Source organism: Gracilinanus agilis, chromosome 6 (assembly GCF_016433145.1).
Source record: "Gracilinanus agilis isolate LMUSP501 chromosome 6, AgileGrace, whole genome shotgun sequence".
NCBI classification, from domain to species: Eukaryota; Metazoa; Chordata; class Mammalia; order Didelphimorphia; family Didelphidae; genus Gracilinanus; species Gracilinanus agilis.
In genome coordinates, this window is record NC_058135.1 from 173443369 (window position 1) to 173460642 (window position 17274).

General features: G+C 38.9%; 1 protein-coding gene across 1 annotated transcript in view; it reads left to right on the plus strand.

Annotated features, from left to right (window-relative positions):
* Window positions 1-1000: 1000 nt before the first annotated feature.
* Window positions 1001-17274, plus strand: part of BEND4 (BEN domain containing 4) — a 49741-nt gene continuing 33467 nt past the window's right edge. Inside the window, exons 1-2 of the mRNA XM_044682202.1 lie at window positions 1001-1535; window positions 14152-14712. Coding sequence (XP_044538137.1) covers window positions 1001-1535; window positions 14152-14712 — 1096 coding nt within the window. The remainder of the gene's footprint in view (window positions 1536-14151; window positions 14713-17274) is intronic.

Sequence of the window (17274 nt, forward strand, 5' to 3'; positions counted from 1 at the left end):
TATTTGGGGTCCTGAGTGAAGTGGACGGTGGAGGGGGTTGGGGAGGCGATGGTCAGAGAAGGCGAAGGAAGAGCCAGTCTTCCTAATATGTGTTCTTGGCCCCAAGAAGCTGGTTCGGTTTCTCTACAAGTTCACAGGCGGATACTGAACACTTGCTATTGGTCTGGGCGAGAAGGCCAAGAGGCGCCCGGGGAGAGAAAGGTTTTCCCAGGAATGTGTGCCCAAGGCAGGCTTACTTGGAGCCACCCTTCGAATGCCTTTCTGGGCTCGGGGGGGGTGGGGGGTCTTACTAGAGCGCCTGGGGCGAGAAGGGCAGTAGGGTGAACGCTCCCACAGCCTAGTACCTGGAGCAAGTAGCCCAAGGGGGCAGCAGCAAGTGCCCGGAGAGAAGGGCTTGCAGGAGGGGAGCCCAGAGGCTCGAAAGACAAATTACTTCAGACAGTAAGACTCACCTCGCCCAGGTCGCACACCCATTTCACCTGTCTACAGGGCGCCCCTCTAGCAACTCCCTCCCTTCCCTCCTCCTCGGCGGTGCATTTCCCCCCACCCCCAAGTGAGAGGCAAAGACCTAGCAGGCAAGCCCTCTCCGCAGCTGCGATGCCAGGGCCCGCCTCCTTCCCCCATTATCATTAGCAGATATTACCCTAAACACTTGCTCTTTACCTCCCTTCTCCCTCCAGGCATTGGAGAGACCGCCTGTCAATCACGGCCCCGGCAGCAGCCCCCCGCACGGGGGCTCGGCAGTGCCAGCCTTAGCGACAAGCAGCAGCCCCAGCAGCTTCGGCGGCGGCGGCGGCGGCGGCGGCGGCAGCAGCGGCGGCGGCAGCAGCCCCACAGAACCATACACATACACACACACATACACACATACACACACATACACATACACACATACATAGAAGGAGAGACAGAGAGAGCCCGGAGAGCAGGAGGGGGAGGGGGGTGTGCAGGGGGGGAAACCAGCCCGAAGGAGGAGGAGGAGGAGGAGAGGAGGAGGAGGATGGAGGAGGAGATGCAGCCAGCAGAGGAGGGGCCCAGCCTCCCCAAAATCTACAAGCAGCGGAGCCCTTACAGCGTCCTCAAGACCTTCCCCAGTAAGAGGCCAGCCTTGACCAAGAGGTACGAGAGACCCACCATGGTGGAAATCCCTCCGGTCAGGGCAGCTGCAGGAGGACAGCAACCCCACTTTCAGCATCCTCCTGCCTCCATCAGCAGCAGCGAGCAGCATTCTCAATATCAGGCACAGAGCTCCTATCCGAACGGGCCCGGCCGAGCCGCCGCCGCCGCCTCTTCTTCCTCCCCCTCCTGCACCCCAGTCGTGTCCCAGGGCCACCTGAGGACTCCAGTCCCTCCGCCTACTCCACTGGCTTCCTCCTCCGCAGCCGTCGCTGCCGCCGCCGCCGCAGCCGGGGTCTCCAGGTACGGAGCCAACCAGGCGGCGGCCGCGGGCAGCAGCAGCAGTAGCAGCAGCAGCAGCAGCAGCAGCAGCGAGGGGAGCAGCAACGGCACGGGCGGCAGCCTGGAGCTCAGCGCAGGTACCAACTCTTTCCCTTAACTTCAGCTCCCACCCCCTCTCCCGGGCAGCAGTTCAGGGGAAGTGGTGGGAGGGAAAACTGTTGCAGGGGGGTGTGGGGGAGACCCCTCCCCTCGCTCGGCGCGCACTGTAACTTTGAGGTGACGAGCCGGGGAGGAGAGTGCAAACTAAGCAAAAAGAGTTAGGGAGCGCCCTAGTCTCGCTTCCGTCGCCCCAGCCCGTAGACCCCACCCGGAAAGGGACTCTGAAAACTACTTGCTGATGCTGTTTCTAACTCCTCTGCGCCTCCTTTTCCCTCCCCCTCCTCGAAAAGTGTTGCTCCTAACAGGTGGCTTTTCCCTTCCAAATCTAGTTCTGAGGGGGGAAAAAAGACTATAGTAGTTGGTTTGACAGGATTGCTCAGAAGAAGGTCTTGCAGTGACCAGATTGCCCTCTAACAGGTAGAAGCTGCTGGGATTCCTGCCTATCTCTTGACACTGTAGCAATACGATTGGGCGGGCTGGGGCTCCAGAGACAACGACTTGCTCCCTAGAGTGACTGCTGTTAGTGCTGGAGGTTGCTGCTGACCAAACGCTGCCCCCTGGGTTGTTAACCTTTACTCTCCTCTTCTCCCCTCTTTTGTCCTCCTTTCTCTTGTTCTCTCCTCTTTTATCTTCCTTCTCTTTTCTTTAATTTTCTTTTTTCTTTTCTATTTTTCTATCTTTCTTTCTCTTCTTTCTCCTTTTCTTTCTTCTCTCCTTTTAGCTTTTTTCTTCCTTCTCTTTTCTTTAATTTTCTTTTTTCTTTTCTATTTTTCTTTCTCTTCTTTCTCCTTTTCTTTCTTCTCTTCTTTTAGCTTCTCTCTCCTCTTTCTCCATCCCTTTCCCCACTTCCCTTCCCTCCCTCTAACTCCAGAATGTTGCTTCTTGCTCCTGTTACTTTGAGTGAAAGGGAGATTGACCTCCAAGGAGATCACTAGAGTGGGTAGAAATTCATTCTCCTTACTGGAGGCCCAAAGAAGTCTCAATGTTTGCCTACCAGAATTGTCTGATATGAAATGCTGCTCAGCAGGGGGCCTTATTTCTCCAGTCCCAACAGCATAGAGTTTACAGGAGAACTGCCTAGTGAGAAGCAGTTTATAAAGAGGTCTAAATTGCTTTTAACACCTTTTCTCCCTAGGGTCTATAGTGCTAGTCTCTGGTGAAAAGGAGTCTTTCTATTCTGCCTTTGCTGGGGTAAAGATGGACAGATAAGAAATCTGAGTGGGAAAAAAACCTACTGGTATTTATTTCAGTGCCTTGAATGTGGATTTATTTCACATATAATAGTCAAAAGTTGCTGTTCAGGTCTTTCTTGGTTTTATGGAACAAATAAACTGTGCAGTAGTGAAGCTGAATCCCTTGGCACAAAGCCTGGCACATAGTAGGTGTTTAATAAATGTTTATTGATTGACTGATTCTTCAGCAGAAAATGAGGGCACCTTGCCCCCACATGAGTTATGAAGCCCTAAGCAAACGTTCTGCTGTTTGTCAATATTTTGACACTTGAATGATTAGTTTTGAGAAAGAAAACCTAATTATAGGTTATGGTGAAGACTAGCTCTGCCGCTTCACTGGCCAATTTTGTATGTCAGGTGTTGTTTGGATAAGAGTTATGCTCCAGCTTTGTGTGCATTTTTTCTGTTTCTCTCTCTCTCTTTTTTTTTGTCAAGATCTCTTCTTCTTTTCCTTGTCTTTTCCCCTTTCCTTGTCATCTTCTCTTTAAATCAAAGTAATCTCTACCTTATTACCCTCCACATTTTGGTTCCTATTTTCTATTCTACTTTTCCATTCTTTTATTCCTCTCATCTCAGTTTCAGTTTTCCCTCCTATTATTTTTTATATTCTTATTGTATAGTTTTGTCCTTTTTCTTTCTATGTTTAACTGTTTCTTTTCTCCTCAGTTTTGAAGCAGCCTTTTCTGTTTTATTTTCCCACTTTTTTCTGTTCAGTTTACTAGTATTCAATTTATTTTGAGCCCTTCCCTCTATTTTTTCTTTCTTCTTGATCTGCTCTTTTTAGCCATTGCTTGCAATCTTTTAACTTCTCTTTGCATCCTTGCTAGTCTCGCTTCCCTTTATTTTTGCCTTCTCTTTTCGTTTTCATCATTTGACCTTTTTTTTCTCTTTTGCCACCTTTTGCATTTCCTTGTTTCATGGTGTTTTTTCTCCTATTTCTCTCCCTGAATTATTCCCCTTCATCTTTTTTCTTTCTTCTAATACCCTGATAGTTTTCCTATTTCTGCTCATTATATATTTTCTTTTGCCTTATGCTGAAGACCTTTCATTTTTTTTCCTCCTAATTTATATTTCTATCACTTCAGGTAGGGCCTTGAACTCCAAAATAACCATAAAGTTAGTTTCACTAAGTAAAAGCAGAAGTTGTCTCTCTTTGTCAGTAGTAAAGGAAATTTCACAAAGGAGGCTAGTCTAATAGTATCAAGGACAGTAGACTAGGTTTTTCATTGCCAAGATGGTAACTAAATAATATATGTTCCTTTCCAGCAGTCAGAAAAGAATAATCTGGGAGGGTCCAAGTCAAAGTAAAGAAAAAAGCTATTACAATCTTGTATGTACAAGTTATAGGCATAATAGTAATGATATTGAATGACAGGGATAACTCTCAACAGGGATATGAGTATCCATCTGAGGCACAGTTATCTAAAGAGCTGATTGGTTCCTGGAGAAACCAGTGGTTCCCATTTGAACCAATGAGCAGTTGTGCAGACAGACAGACAGACACTTAAACACTTTACCAAAAAAGAAGTGTTGTATTTTCTCAAAAGACAGTCCACCTGATGTACTGAAATAGTTCAAAGACTAAGTTGAAGAATGAGAGGGACAGTGGTCAAAGTTGAAGAACAGAAAAGAAAGCATGATCTTATATGACCAGAAAACTAATGACTTGAAAATAAATGAATTGGGCAAATGCCTGGAGATTGCTCTAGGTTTCTATCAATAGAAATCCCTATAAGATTTTTAAAATGTGATATTACAAAAATAGATTTCCAAGTTCTTTCCATTATTTTCATGTGATGTTTCTGAGCAGAATATCAAAATAATTATCTTTTAAACATGTACCGTACCATGATTTCTAAAGCCTATCTTTCCTCTATGGATGGCTTAGAGTTAAAAACCCACGTAGATCTTGATATGCAGCCTAAATTTGGCATCAGGAAATGGGAAATTGCATCTTTAAGCAGAGTACAATCAAAAATGAATTACAATAAATCCTATATAATTGCATAGGTCATTCTCTTTAATGAGATTTTATTAACCTGACTGTCAAGCTTTTGAGTCAGGCAGATATTTTATCTTCTTCAACTGATAAAAGTGTCAGCTATAAACCACCATATAAATATTCATAAATCTACACATCTGTGGCAGCCTATCAGCATCATTCTTTTGGACATTAAAAGCATTCTAATTACTTTCTGTCTAGCAGAGCTGAAATGCTGCCTGTTATAGTATGTGCTTGGCAGGCATGATTGCTTTTGTTTGCCATCACAAATAGCAGCATCCTATTTTATATACCGATGGTCCAGAAAATATTCAGGGTTTGACTGAGCAGGATGAATATTAGGAAGCACCATCTGGTTTTGATAGCACCAAGTATATTAACTCATCTGTTAATTTTTGACACATCATTGATTTATTTATTCAGAAAAATTGCATCCTGTTTTGCTGTATTGATGTTTGACATTATAAAAAAATCAGATAGCTTTTTCTTTAATGGAGCACAGTCCTTTGATTTAAGGCCATAAGTGCTTTTACAAAAGATTTTGTTCTCCAACTTCATAAACACTGTATACTACTACTTCATAAAGTCCTTTCTTTAACTAAAGTTACAGTAATGGTTTAAATGACGAATTCTACATGTAACCAATTGTGAATTTGCTTGAGAAATGAATATCATTGTCTTTAAAATATGTATATGCATATATGTAAATTGCTAATACTAGTATGTTTCAGTGTTAACAGATTTCACCTTTTGATGGAACAGAATCAAAATACTGCCACTAATCACAACTCCCGTGATTTTCTTTATCAAAATAAAATGCTCAGAGGAATATCTTGGGACGGGTAACTATCACAGGAGCCCTTACATAAAATAATGTTGGAAGGTATTTGGGTGCCTTTCTAGACTTTTGTTACCTCACTATCAAATATAGGATGAACTAAGTCACTTAAGTGGATAAATTTGGAGGGAATTCAATGTGATTTTTTTCTCATTATAAAAAGTAATCATGTGTTCAAATCTTGGAAACAGAGCAGACAACTTACAACGGGGCATTATCCACAAGTAGGCGGTACCACAGAACAAAATAAATGAGATAGAAGTAATCATTATGGAGTGGCTTCTGATCATAATCTATTAGCATTTTACAGCATTCTCTGGTTAGTGAGTGGTATAAGATAAAATTTTGTCTTGGAGCACTTTTGTAAACTGTTGGACATGATGCTTCTGTAACCTCACTTGGTTACAGCCTTCAGTGATTTAAAATTTCAACTTTAGAAAATATGAGATATGTTTTTGCACTTTTATTAATTGGGAATCATGGATGAGTAACGGTACAATTGCTTTCACATGAAATCAGAACTTCCCCCCCCCCATTTCTTAGCAATAACAGGCATTGTACAATACATACATTTCTAATTACATTTTGTCTAGAAAGCTAAAATACTCAAGGCTGCAATAAATGTTAAGTGGGAAGATTTGATTTTGTTTTACACCAAATATAATAGTAATATTTTTCACTCTGATGTTTCTAGTTCCTAAATGTTAAAATATTCATGTACTTAACTACTGATAATACAAGAGATTCTGCTTTTGAGTATCAATCGCTTTTTTTTTTTTGGTCATTATTCAGAAAATAAATTGAAAGGTAAAAAGATAAAAAAATCTCATGGGTGTGAACAAATTGCCTTTGTTATTTGTATCAATTTTTAATATTCTGAATATAGTCTAATACATTTTGTTAATGGTATGTTTACATTACATTATCTTTTTTCTCAGTATCATATGAGATTATCTTTCAAAAAAAGAAGAAATACTCTTATCTGTCAGACTTTCCTCTTCAAAAATATATACCTTGACATGTGATTTATTAATATGATTAAAATGCTGAATGTTCTGTAGGACATAGAACAAATGTATTTGAGTGGTTGTCTCATGTAATTCAATTTTAACCTTAACTTTCACATTTTCCTCCCCTTTATCAAACACAAATGAAAGCAGGGTAACCCTTATGCCACTTGGGCCTATTATGATTAAAAGGCACATAGCAAAAATAACTCCAGGTCCAGAATAGGATTATAGGATTAAACTGAATAAAAAATGCTACATTCTAAAATTATAAAATTCCAATCAGTATTTTCCTTTGATATTTTAAATAAAAGAAACTTCTTCCAGCTTTGCATGTAACCTTGAGCAACTCTTTTCCCCTATTTAAGCCTAAGATTTCTGGTTTGCAAAATACACAGGCTGGATTTGACTGACCTCTAAAGTCTCTGGCAGCTATAAGATTCTCTGAGTTAGGAAAAAAAATAAAGAAAAAACTAGAAATTTCCCATTCTTGGATGTAGACCTGTGATTTCACTACTGTGAGAAACTTCCAGGGAGGAAATTTTCTACAATATATATTGGCAACTGCTCTATAACTTATTGCACCTACATATCATAGGGTTTAGAATATTGGACCTAGAGCCAGGAAGTCCTGAATTCAAATGTGACCTCAGACAATTATCAGTTGGGTGACCCTGGATAAATCACTTAGCAGCTGTGTGCTTTAGTTTCCTTCTCTGTAAAATTACGATAGGAATAACACCTCCATAGCAGGGTTGTTGAAGCAAAAATGAAATAAAATAAATGAAAAGCACTTAGAAAGTGCTTTTCAAATCTTTAAGTGCTTTTTAAATGCTAGTTACTATTATTATTATTATTATTGTCTTAGAGAGTTGCTTCGGAGCCCTGAGACTTTTAGTGACATGGACATATAATTAGTGCATGTCAGGTCTAGGATTTGGATTTAGCTCTTCCTAAATCCAAGGTGGGTCTTCTATCCACTAGGCAACACTGCCTTTCTTTTGGAAATTCTTGTCACTTTGATTTCTTGACTTCTTGATCCCTATGAACAAATGTTACATACATATCTATGGTGTTTTCTCACAATCTTTCAAATTAAACTGTTGGCCCATTTCTTCTCTTCTGGACTGGATAGGTACAACAAATACTGTTTATGATGGGAGAGAAAAGGAGCATCTCTTTTTCTACCTTCCATACTCTTCAGGATGGTGGATTATCTCTGGTGTTCCTAGAGAATCTCTTGGCCAATATTGTGTTTTATTCCCAGCTGTGTGGTAGTTTAAAAAGCTTTTTCTATAACACAGAAAATTTAGCACTGAGATATCCTATGGAAATGTAAAAAAGGCTCTCAGATATAACAGTTCACTTCCCCACCTCAGACCATATACCCCCAAACTGAACTATGCAGGACCAGAGTCACAAGGGCAATGGGACTGCTAGACCCTTGCTGGTAGGCAAATAAGGAGAAGCAGAGAAGTAACTTCAGGGAGACATCCTCCCGCTAATATGCAAACCTAAAAGAGGTTTACATCAGCCTCTTGTCACCATCGAAAAGTAGAGAATGAATTTATCCAATGTGTGCTATTTTTAAAGGGAATAAATAATCAGTTGTATTTAATAAATCCTGCTAATGATCCTACACTGCCTTATATACATTTAAAAAATATATTTGCTTTCTGTCTTAGAATCAATACTGTGCATTCGTTCCAAGGAAGAAGAGTGGTAAGGGCTGGACAATAGAGGTTAAGTGACTTGCCCAGAGTCACACAGTTGGGAAGTCTCTGAGGTTAGATTTTAGCTGAACCACCCAGCTCCCCCATAATATGTACAATGTGAAATAAACACAATAAAAAATTAGTGTAAGCCTAGAGGTAGCTATTCTCATATAACCAGATTTCTTGAAATATTAATAAAATGCTTTTCACTTTACCTTTCTATGTGAATAAGAAGTGTATTTTGGGAATGGAGCAGAGGAGAAGGAATTTCAACTATTCATAGTCAAAAAGGGTAACAGAAAAACATTCTTTAAAGAGAAACAATAAACAGTGGTATATATGTCAGCGAATAGCTATTACTATCATACTACTATTGACTTTCTGCCTTATTTTAACCAATGAGATTTAAGCATGTTTCTATTTGTTTTTTGAAATTATTCTAGGTGGAAGCTAGGAGGGCAGATAATATAATTTAGGATTTCATGAAATTATAGATTTAGAGGAAGTTTGGGATCTCTAACCTCTGAGAAAGTTAAGTTGTAGATTCACAGCATCCCTAAAAGAAAAGGTTTTTACTAATTTTTTTTTCTTCTGATTAGTTTTTCTGAGTCTGTGTAGCTGCATGTGTGTTTTTAACTGATATGGCCAGAAAGTCTGAAATTATATACCTAATTTTGGCATCTGGGACATTTTAGTAGATGATATTTCCAGTGGAAAAAGTTCTTTTGGAAATAGTATTTTAGCTAACCTCCAAATAACAGTGATGTTGGTCAACCTATACATTATCCTTGAATAGTGATAGAAAAAAATAAAAATCATTAGAGACAATAATACTAGATTGAATATAGAATGTTGTTTTGGGACTGACCACTGGATTCTAAGATTACTTTTTAATTTACTTTATAAGTGCAGTGAGTTTTTCAAAAAGCGCATCTTTCTTTTGCAGTTTATGACTGAGAAAAATATATTAAATGTGATAGTGGTTGTTTTGTATCAGACTCATATAAATCACATATTCAATCAATCAACAAGCATTTATTAAGCAGTTAGGTTCCAATGGTGACACAGTGGCTAGAGCACAGGACTTGGATTCCAGAAATTCTAATCTGGCTTCAAACACTTACCAGCTGTGACCCTAGACAAGTCACTTAACCTCTTTCTCTCTCAATTTCCTCACCTGTAAAATGGGGATAATAATAGCACCTATACCCAGGATTATTGTAAGCATAAAATGATAAAGTGCTTTGAAAATCTAAAGTGCTACAAAAACTATGTGATAGATGCCATGCTAAGTGTTAGAGATACAAAGAAAAAAAAACAAGCAAAAATTGTGTATGCCCTCAAAAAGCTTATATTCTAATGGGGAAAATATTTACATAAATCAGCAGATACAAGGTAAATATAGAATAGATGGAAGGTAGTCTTAGAGAGAAAGAATTGGGGAATAGGAGGGACCATCAGAAAAAGCCTCCTGGAGGAAGTAATGCTTGAGGCAAGTTTTAAATACTGCTAATGCAAAGGCATGAAAACAAGAGATGAAGGTATATGTATGAGGGAATATCAAGGAGGCCAGTATATAACTATGTCCCCATTAGTGCAAATAATGAATCCCCTGAAGTAGGCAAAAGTATTCAAATTCACACTATTCAAAGTTATACTCATATGAAATATGATGATTGGTTTTAGTCACTGGAAATATGCAGGGCTAATTCCAATAATGCCACTACTTCAGGGAAATCCATTATTTGCCTTACTTATGATATCACTTAGCTTCACAGAAAGATTGTGTTCCATACTGTAAGAAAAAAAATGGATATAAAAGGCTAGATTTAAAAATATTGTGGTTTTTAAAGATTTATTAATAGCCATTAGAAAAATGAAGCCACATGCCATATTAAGATTTAGTTTGAAAGACCTGCCATACCTCCACCACTATCCTGCTTCAGCATCAAAAAGAGAGCATGCCTTTCCAGGCACTTACTTTTTATTCTTCTCTCTACGTTATTATACTTCCTGTCTACGTGATTACACAAGAGGAATCATGGGAAATGTAGTTTGTAAGAGCCCTAAATGTCCACAGGAAGTTTAGATCAGGAACCTCAAAATTAGTTCAAGGACTCCCAAATTTCCAGATTTCTGCATCAAGATGATCCAGAAAAGATGCCTGCAGAAACCTACACTGAATCAAGACTATCCAAATGAACTTTGGGGTACAACTGATTGAACTTAAAGGCACTGAATACAATTATTTTAAATTATAAACTCTTATGCCAAAGGGGATTGCCTTTTGTCAATGCACCTCTTTCTATGTTTTCTACTTATCTCTTATCTCTAACTATCGTGGTTAGAATTTTAGGGGTACAAGATGATTGGGTCAAATGATCAATTGGGGAGATGAATCTCCCAAATGATCACAGGGGGGATTGTGATAATGAGATTAAATCTAACCTGCCCATCTTTAGATTTAATCACCAAAGGTAAAAACATCTCCAACTTGGGTGGTCTGTAACCCACGTGAGCTAGAGCAACAAATTAGAATTACTGACTGCCTTATGGGCAGTCCTAAGAAAAGCATCTATTGTGATTGGACACGTAAACTGAGAGGAGGCCACAGGAAGTGATACAAAAGAGGGCCTTTAAAAAGAGACCTCAGTCAGCTGGGCCCCTCTCTTCTGGTTTGTAAATGGGACCTGAAGGAGTTCTGCTGGTTCCTGACCAGGGCATTCCACATGGTGAGTGTAAAGACTGAATCTTCCTGAACTTCTCTTTAGGAACTTCCCTTTAATAGAGACTTTGTGATTGAAGCTTTTGTTTCATTTGCCTCTGGGGCCCTCCGGGCCTCTGGCCCTCTGAGTCTCCAACTTTGGGATCAAGGCCAGATTTCTCTCAGCTGAGGGTAAATTAGATCTACCTGGATTAAACTAGGGAATCAAAACAAATTAACTACTGTGTTAGATTACTTATCCTATATTATCCTCTCTCTTATTTCCTTATTTCTATTTCCTCTTCTCATTTGTAAATAAATTTCCACAAAAGTCATTTTAACTTGAAGTTAATCTTTAATTTGGGGGCTTATAATTTTTCAATCCTTTGGCCACCAACCTTTTAATATTTACCCAATAAAAACCCCTTTACCCCCTTACAATACTAATGATATGTACCCTGAACATACCAGACATTCTGAAAATGCTTGTCCATAGTCACAAGTGGATATGAATGAGAAAGTAACGACTATACACCAGGTGTCCAAATCCAATAGCCTTTTTTCAGTTCTCATTCTTCATGACCTCTTTGATTCAATTGATACTTCTTCTTTCTTCTTCTTCCTTCTTCCTTCTTCTTCTTCTTCTTCTTCTTCTTCTCCTTTTCCTCCTCCTCCTCCTCCTTCTTCCTCTTCCTCCTCTTTCTCTTTCTCCTATACCTCCTCTTCCTCTTCCTCCTCCTCCTCTCTCTTCTCCCTCTACAGTTTCTCTCTTCCAGTAATTATATCTATTCTACCACTTTGCTACCAGTTCAATAAGCACTTCTTTGAAGATTATCCCCAAATCTGAATATTTAATTCTGACCTCTCTCCTAAGCATTAAACCTGCATATCCAGTTGCATATCCAGTTGTGGTGGTGTTCAGCTGTGTCCAACTCTTCATGATCCTATGGACCAGAGCATGCCAGACCCTTTTATTGTCCACTTTCTCTTGAAATCTGTCCAAGTTCATGTTTGTTGTTTCTATGACAGTATCTATCCATCGCATGCCCTAACATCCCCTTCTCCTTTGTAGAATATTTACCTAGAAGATGTTCTAAATTCAATTTTTCCAAAACAGCTTATTACATTTCCTTTCATTGCTTTCTCCTTTCTCTGACATAACCGTTTCTATTAGGAGCATCATAATTTCCCCAGTTTCTCCTGGTAGAAACCTCAGAGTTATCCTTCTCCCCCACTTCTCATATCCAATCAATTTTTATGTCTGGTTGACTCTACCCTAATATCTCTTGTATCTGTCTCTATTGCTATTCCTACTGTCACCACCCTAGTATTAACTTTCATTATCACTCCCACCACCACCATTACCCCTAATTTGCACTAGTCTCCCAATTTCATTCTACCTCTATTTCCTTCCTGCTCTAAGTCATCCTTCATACTTCATCCAGCCTAATTACACACACTCTCTCTCTCTCTTTCTCTCTCTCTCTCTCTCACTCTCTCTCTCTCTCTCTAACACACACACACACACACACACACACACACACACACATACCACACCATGGTCATATCACTACATTGCTAAAAAATAATCTTTAATGGTTCCCTGTTTTTTGTTCAATAAACTTCAAACTCCTTCGCCTATTATACAGGCCATCCTATCCTCTTTCTCTGTTGAATGCTTATCCATCCATTTAAGTTTCCCTTATCTTCCTTATCTCTCCAGTTATGACTGTCCTTTCCTCCTCACAAACCTCACATGGTCCATTGTTTTGCCTCTCTGGGAAGCATATTGAAACAGCTTTGGGCTTAGAATCAGAATGGATCGTTTGTCCTGCTTCTTTTTACCTATGTATTAATGAGAAAGTCACATATAGGAGCATAGATTTAGAATTATGAGGGATATTTGAAGTCATCTAGTCCAACCTGCTCAGCTTGCAGTTGAGAAAGCTGATGCCTGGAGAGTAAGTGACTTGCTAAAGGTTATAGAAATCAAAAGCCAGAAAATATAATGAAATGATGTTCATAAGGTGTCAAACTATCTTAAAGATTCATTCTATACCAGATCTCTTTGTGATTCAATTAAAGGAAGCAACCTCACTGGAGAAGCAATATTTTCAGGGCTTTAAATAGTTAAGCCTTAGAAATATAGCAGGTCACTTGGAAGAAGGGAGCACAACAGACACAGGTGGACTTTGTGGAGCTCAGTTTCTTCATCTATAAAATAAGATGATTGGATTAAATCACTTCTTAATTCCTTTCTATCTTGAATTCTAGAATGTAACTTTTTTCCTTTTTAAAAATTAATTTAATTATTTTTGCCAGTTACATGTAATTACAAATTTCCACATGTTTTCCAAAGTTATATGATCTAAACTGTCTCCCTCCCTTCTTCCCTCCCGCTCCCAGAGCTGGCAAGCACTTAAATCTGGGTTATACATATGTTATCAGGGAAAACGTGTTTCCATATTATTCATCTTTGTACATGTATAATCTTATAAAACCCAAAACCCCAAACATATACCCAAATAAACAAGTGATAAATCATATGCTTTCATCTGTACAGAATGTAACTTCTTTGAGAACAGAGATTGTTTCTCTTTAAAATTTTGAATCCTCAGCACTTAATACAGTGGCTAGCACAAGATAGGCATTTAATGTATTTGCACTGATTAATTGTTCCTCTCTAATGTATTTATAATGTATGGTTTTGTATTGTAGTTGTCTGTGTATGTATCTTATCTCCTCATTATTCTGTGAGATTTATTTGGGAATAGATTTTCTCTTATATAAACTATTTTTCTCCTCCAGTACTTAGTTCAGTGTTGTTCACACAGTAGGTGCTTTTAAAAGATTGTTGAATTAGTTGAGTTTGACAGCTCAGTGTAAGCCATGATGATGAATAAGTAAAAAGTCAATAGCATACACCCCTCTAATGGTGGGTAGCTCATATTCTCTTGATAGATAAAGGGGATCATAATGAATATATCTGTTGCTGTTTAAATGTTAAGCTTTAAATAATTGTGGGCTTTCCTTTCTCCCCCCACCCCATGCCTTTTTGCTGTGGGTCTCTGTGATATATCTTTCCATTTATTTCAGAGAGTCGTATGATCCTGGATGCCTTTGCCCAGCAGTGCAGTCGGGTTCTTAGTCTTTTAAACTGTGGTGGAAAACTTCTGGACTCCAGCCATTCGCAATCCATGATTTCTTGTGTAAAACAGGAAGGTTCGAGTTATAGCGAGAGACAAGAACAGTGTCAGATTGGAAAAATTGTTCATAGTCAGACATCAGACAATTTAGACATTGAGATGCAATATATGCAAAAGAAACAGCAAACCTCTGCCTTCTTGAGGGTCTTCACTGATTCCCTACAAAATTATCTACTTTCTGGGAGCTTTCCAACTCAGAACACCTCATCTGTAAATGATTATAGCCATCTGGCAGATGTGGACCCTCTTTCAACCTCCCCAGTTCATACTTTAGGTGGATGGACCTCTCCAGCCACTTCGGAATCTCATGGTCACCCATCATCTTCTACTCTCCCAGAAGAGGAAGAAGAGGAAGAAGGATACTGCCCTCGGTGCCAAGAACTAGAACAGGAAGTCATTTCACTACAACAAGAAAATGAGGAACTCAGAAGAAAACTAGAGAGCATCCCAGGTACTCTTATTGAGTAATTTTGCAAACATTATGTCACTGGCTTTCAATACCCTGATTTTATCAAGGATGTAGGAATGAGCATTTCAGAAGTCAAAGTAATTAATAAGGTGGAGTGGGAGGAATATAAATCTGGGCAATCTGGAGTATTGTGCTGCAGAATACTTAGGGGTAGGGCTGAAGACCAGGACCCCTGAACCATATCTACATCAATAGAAAATCAGTTCCCAAGAGGATACAATGAGACTGAAATGGATGAGTTATAGTTCTGAATTTCCCCTACAAAGTGGCCATGTTACTTTGTAATCACCTTTATATTTCGATGATTTTGATTTCTATGTTTTATTAATCAGTGATAGAAATTCAAATGAAATGATACTTTTAGGGTAGCATTCCAGTGGTGCTAGAAAGAGACCTCTTCTTTTCCTTTGATTTCCTTTATTAAATTTCAGAGTGTTTGGTTGATTTTTAGTGGACAAACTCTTACTTAAAATTGATAAAAACTGACACTAAGTCTCATGGGTCAAAAATGTACCAATAATTCAAGTAAAATCAAAGATATTCACAAATCTTGCTAAATATAAAATAACCCTTTACTTCTCATCACTACTGAACTTGCAAAGTAGCAAAGTCTCCTTTAGGGAAGGATCTTCATGGAGTCACAAGTTGCTTTCGACCAGTTAGAAAAACATTATTTGCTGAGTTTAGTTTTTAGTTTGCATTTCACTGCATTTCTGGCTTATGGTCTGTCAGTGAGAAAAGGTGTTTACTCTCATCTTGGTAAAGAAAAGTATGCTATAAGGCAGCCCACAATTTGACTAGGGAATGTGTAGGGAGCAGGAAAACGGGTTTTAAAGATAGCTCAGTTTTTTAAAAGCATATAAGGCCTACAAATAAGACCTAATATAGATTTCACAAATAAAAATTTGGGTGGCATGTGTATTTATTTCTTATAGTAGTTCTACACTTCTTTCTACTTAGATATAAGGGATGAATATAAACCCATCCCTTTTGTCAAACATAACCTCCACACTGAGTCCCCTTGTTCACTTCATACCCTGTCAGTCTGTTTGCTTGGCACTCTTCTTTCTAGCTATAGAAAATTTTCCAGTGAATTCTTCTGCTTTCTCCAAAAACATTAAATGAAATGGAGAAACTGAGGCCATTATCCAATTAATTTAGGCCCCAGATAGTTCTATTGTGGAAATAAATGGGTTTAAGCCTGAACTGTCCAGATTATCTGACTACACTTTTCAAAGTCACCAAATGATTATTCAGCTCCATACTTCATTTTGCCAATATAAATGAAAATTGTGTCTCCTCATTCTTGGCATAATTCATTCATATCTCCCTCTCTGTAGCATTGATCATTCCTTTCCTTGTCATATGCAACTCTAGACATCTTTTTGTAATAACTCAGGTACCTTGTAAGCTCCTTCCACTCCTGTAATAGCTTTTCAAGACTTTTGAACTAAAAATTCTAAAAAACCATATTGTTTTCCAAATAAGTATTTACTGTATTATATTTTAGTGTTTTATGTATAATAAAAAATGTAGCTTTGGCTTATGTTACTTGAAGATGAACCATATTTAAAAAAAGAACCCCTTTTTCCCCCTTCAGAAATTTTAATTAAAGTATTTTTGTAATACACTAAAGCTCAGTTGTCTATCCAGATGAAGAGAGACAGGGGAATGAAGTTAAAGCACATTAGGTCTTAGCTTCATCTGTTTGAACCCCAGAGGGTGGTGAAGTCACTTTTTCAGAATTGTTCACTGACAACCATAGAGAAATGACCTCAAAGAGCATGAGAACTTCTCTGAATATTTCCCAATTTCCACACGGGGAGAAGGCCTAGGCCTACCCCAGCCCATCTCAGTATTTGATAGCTCTCTCTGTTGTGATTCATAAAGCAACAGTCACTTTACACCAAGTTGTGAGTAGAAACTCTGTGAATGATTTTCCTTCCTCTTCTTCTAGAAGTCTCCTTTGTACAGAGGTAGGGGGTGGGGAAAGTATCCAGATGTCTATCGATGACACTGTGTCACTGGACAAATGAGCAGCAATGGGAAATTTACAGAGAGAGAAATTATTAATATATATACCTATATGTGTAATTCATATTCAAATTCTTCAAAACTATAATTCCAACTATTTACCTATTAACCCGACTGAGGTGAAGGATTAAGACACATGTTTCTGATTGCTTCACATTCCTAGGATAGATGATAACAATGTCCTCAGTATTTTTGACAGACTGGTAGTCACAAGTATTTGGCAAGCTATCTGGACTTGATATTCATATTGCTTAGCAAACTCATGGATCAATTCACCTCCCATGACCTGAATCAGTGTCCTTGAAGCCTTTAGCACATCAGCAGTGTCCTAGCAATAATTACACAGTCAGTGCAGTTTTAAATTTTAATTTATTTTATTTTTCAGTTATCAAGTATTCATCTTTCACCCTTCCCTCTCCCATCTGCCCATCAGGAAGGAAGGAAGGAAGGAAGGAAGGAAGGGAGGGAGGGAGGGAGGGAGGGAAGAAGGGAGGGAGGAAGGAAGGGAGG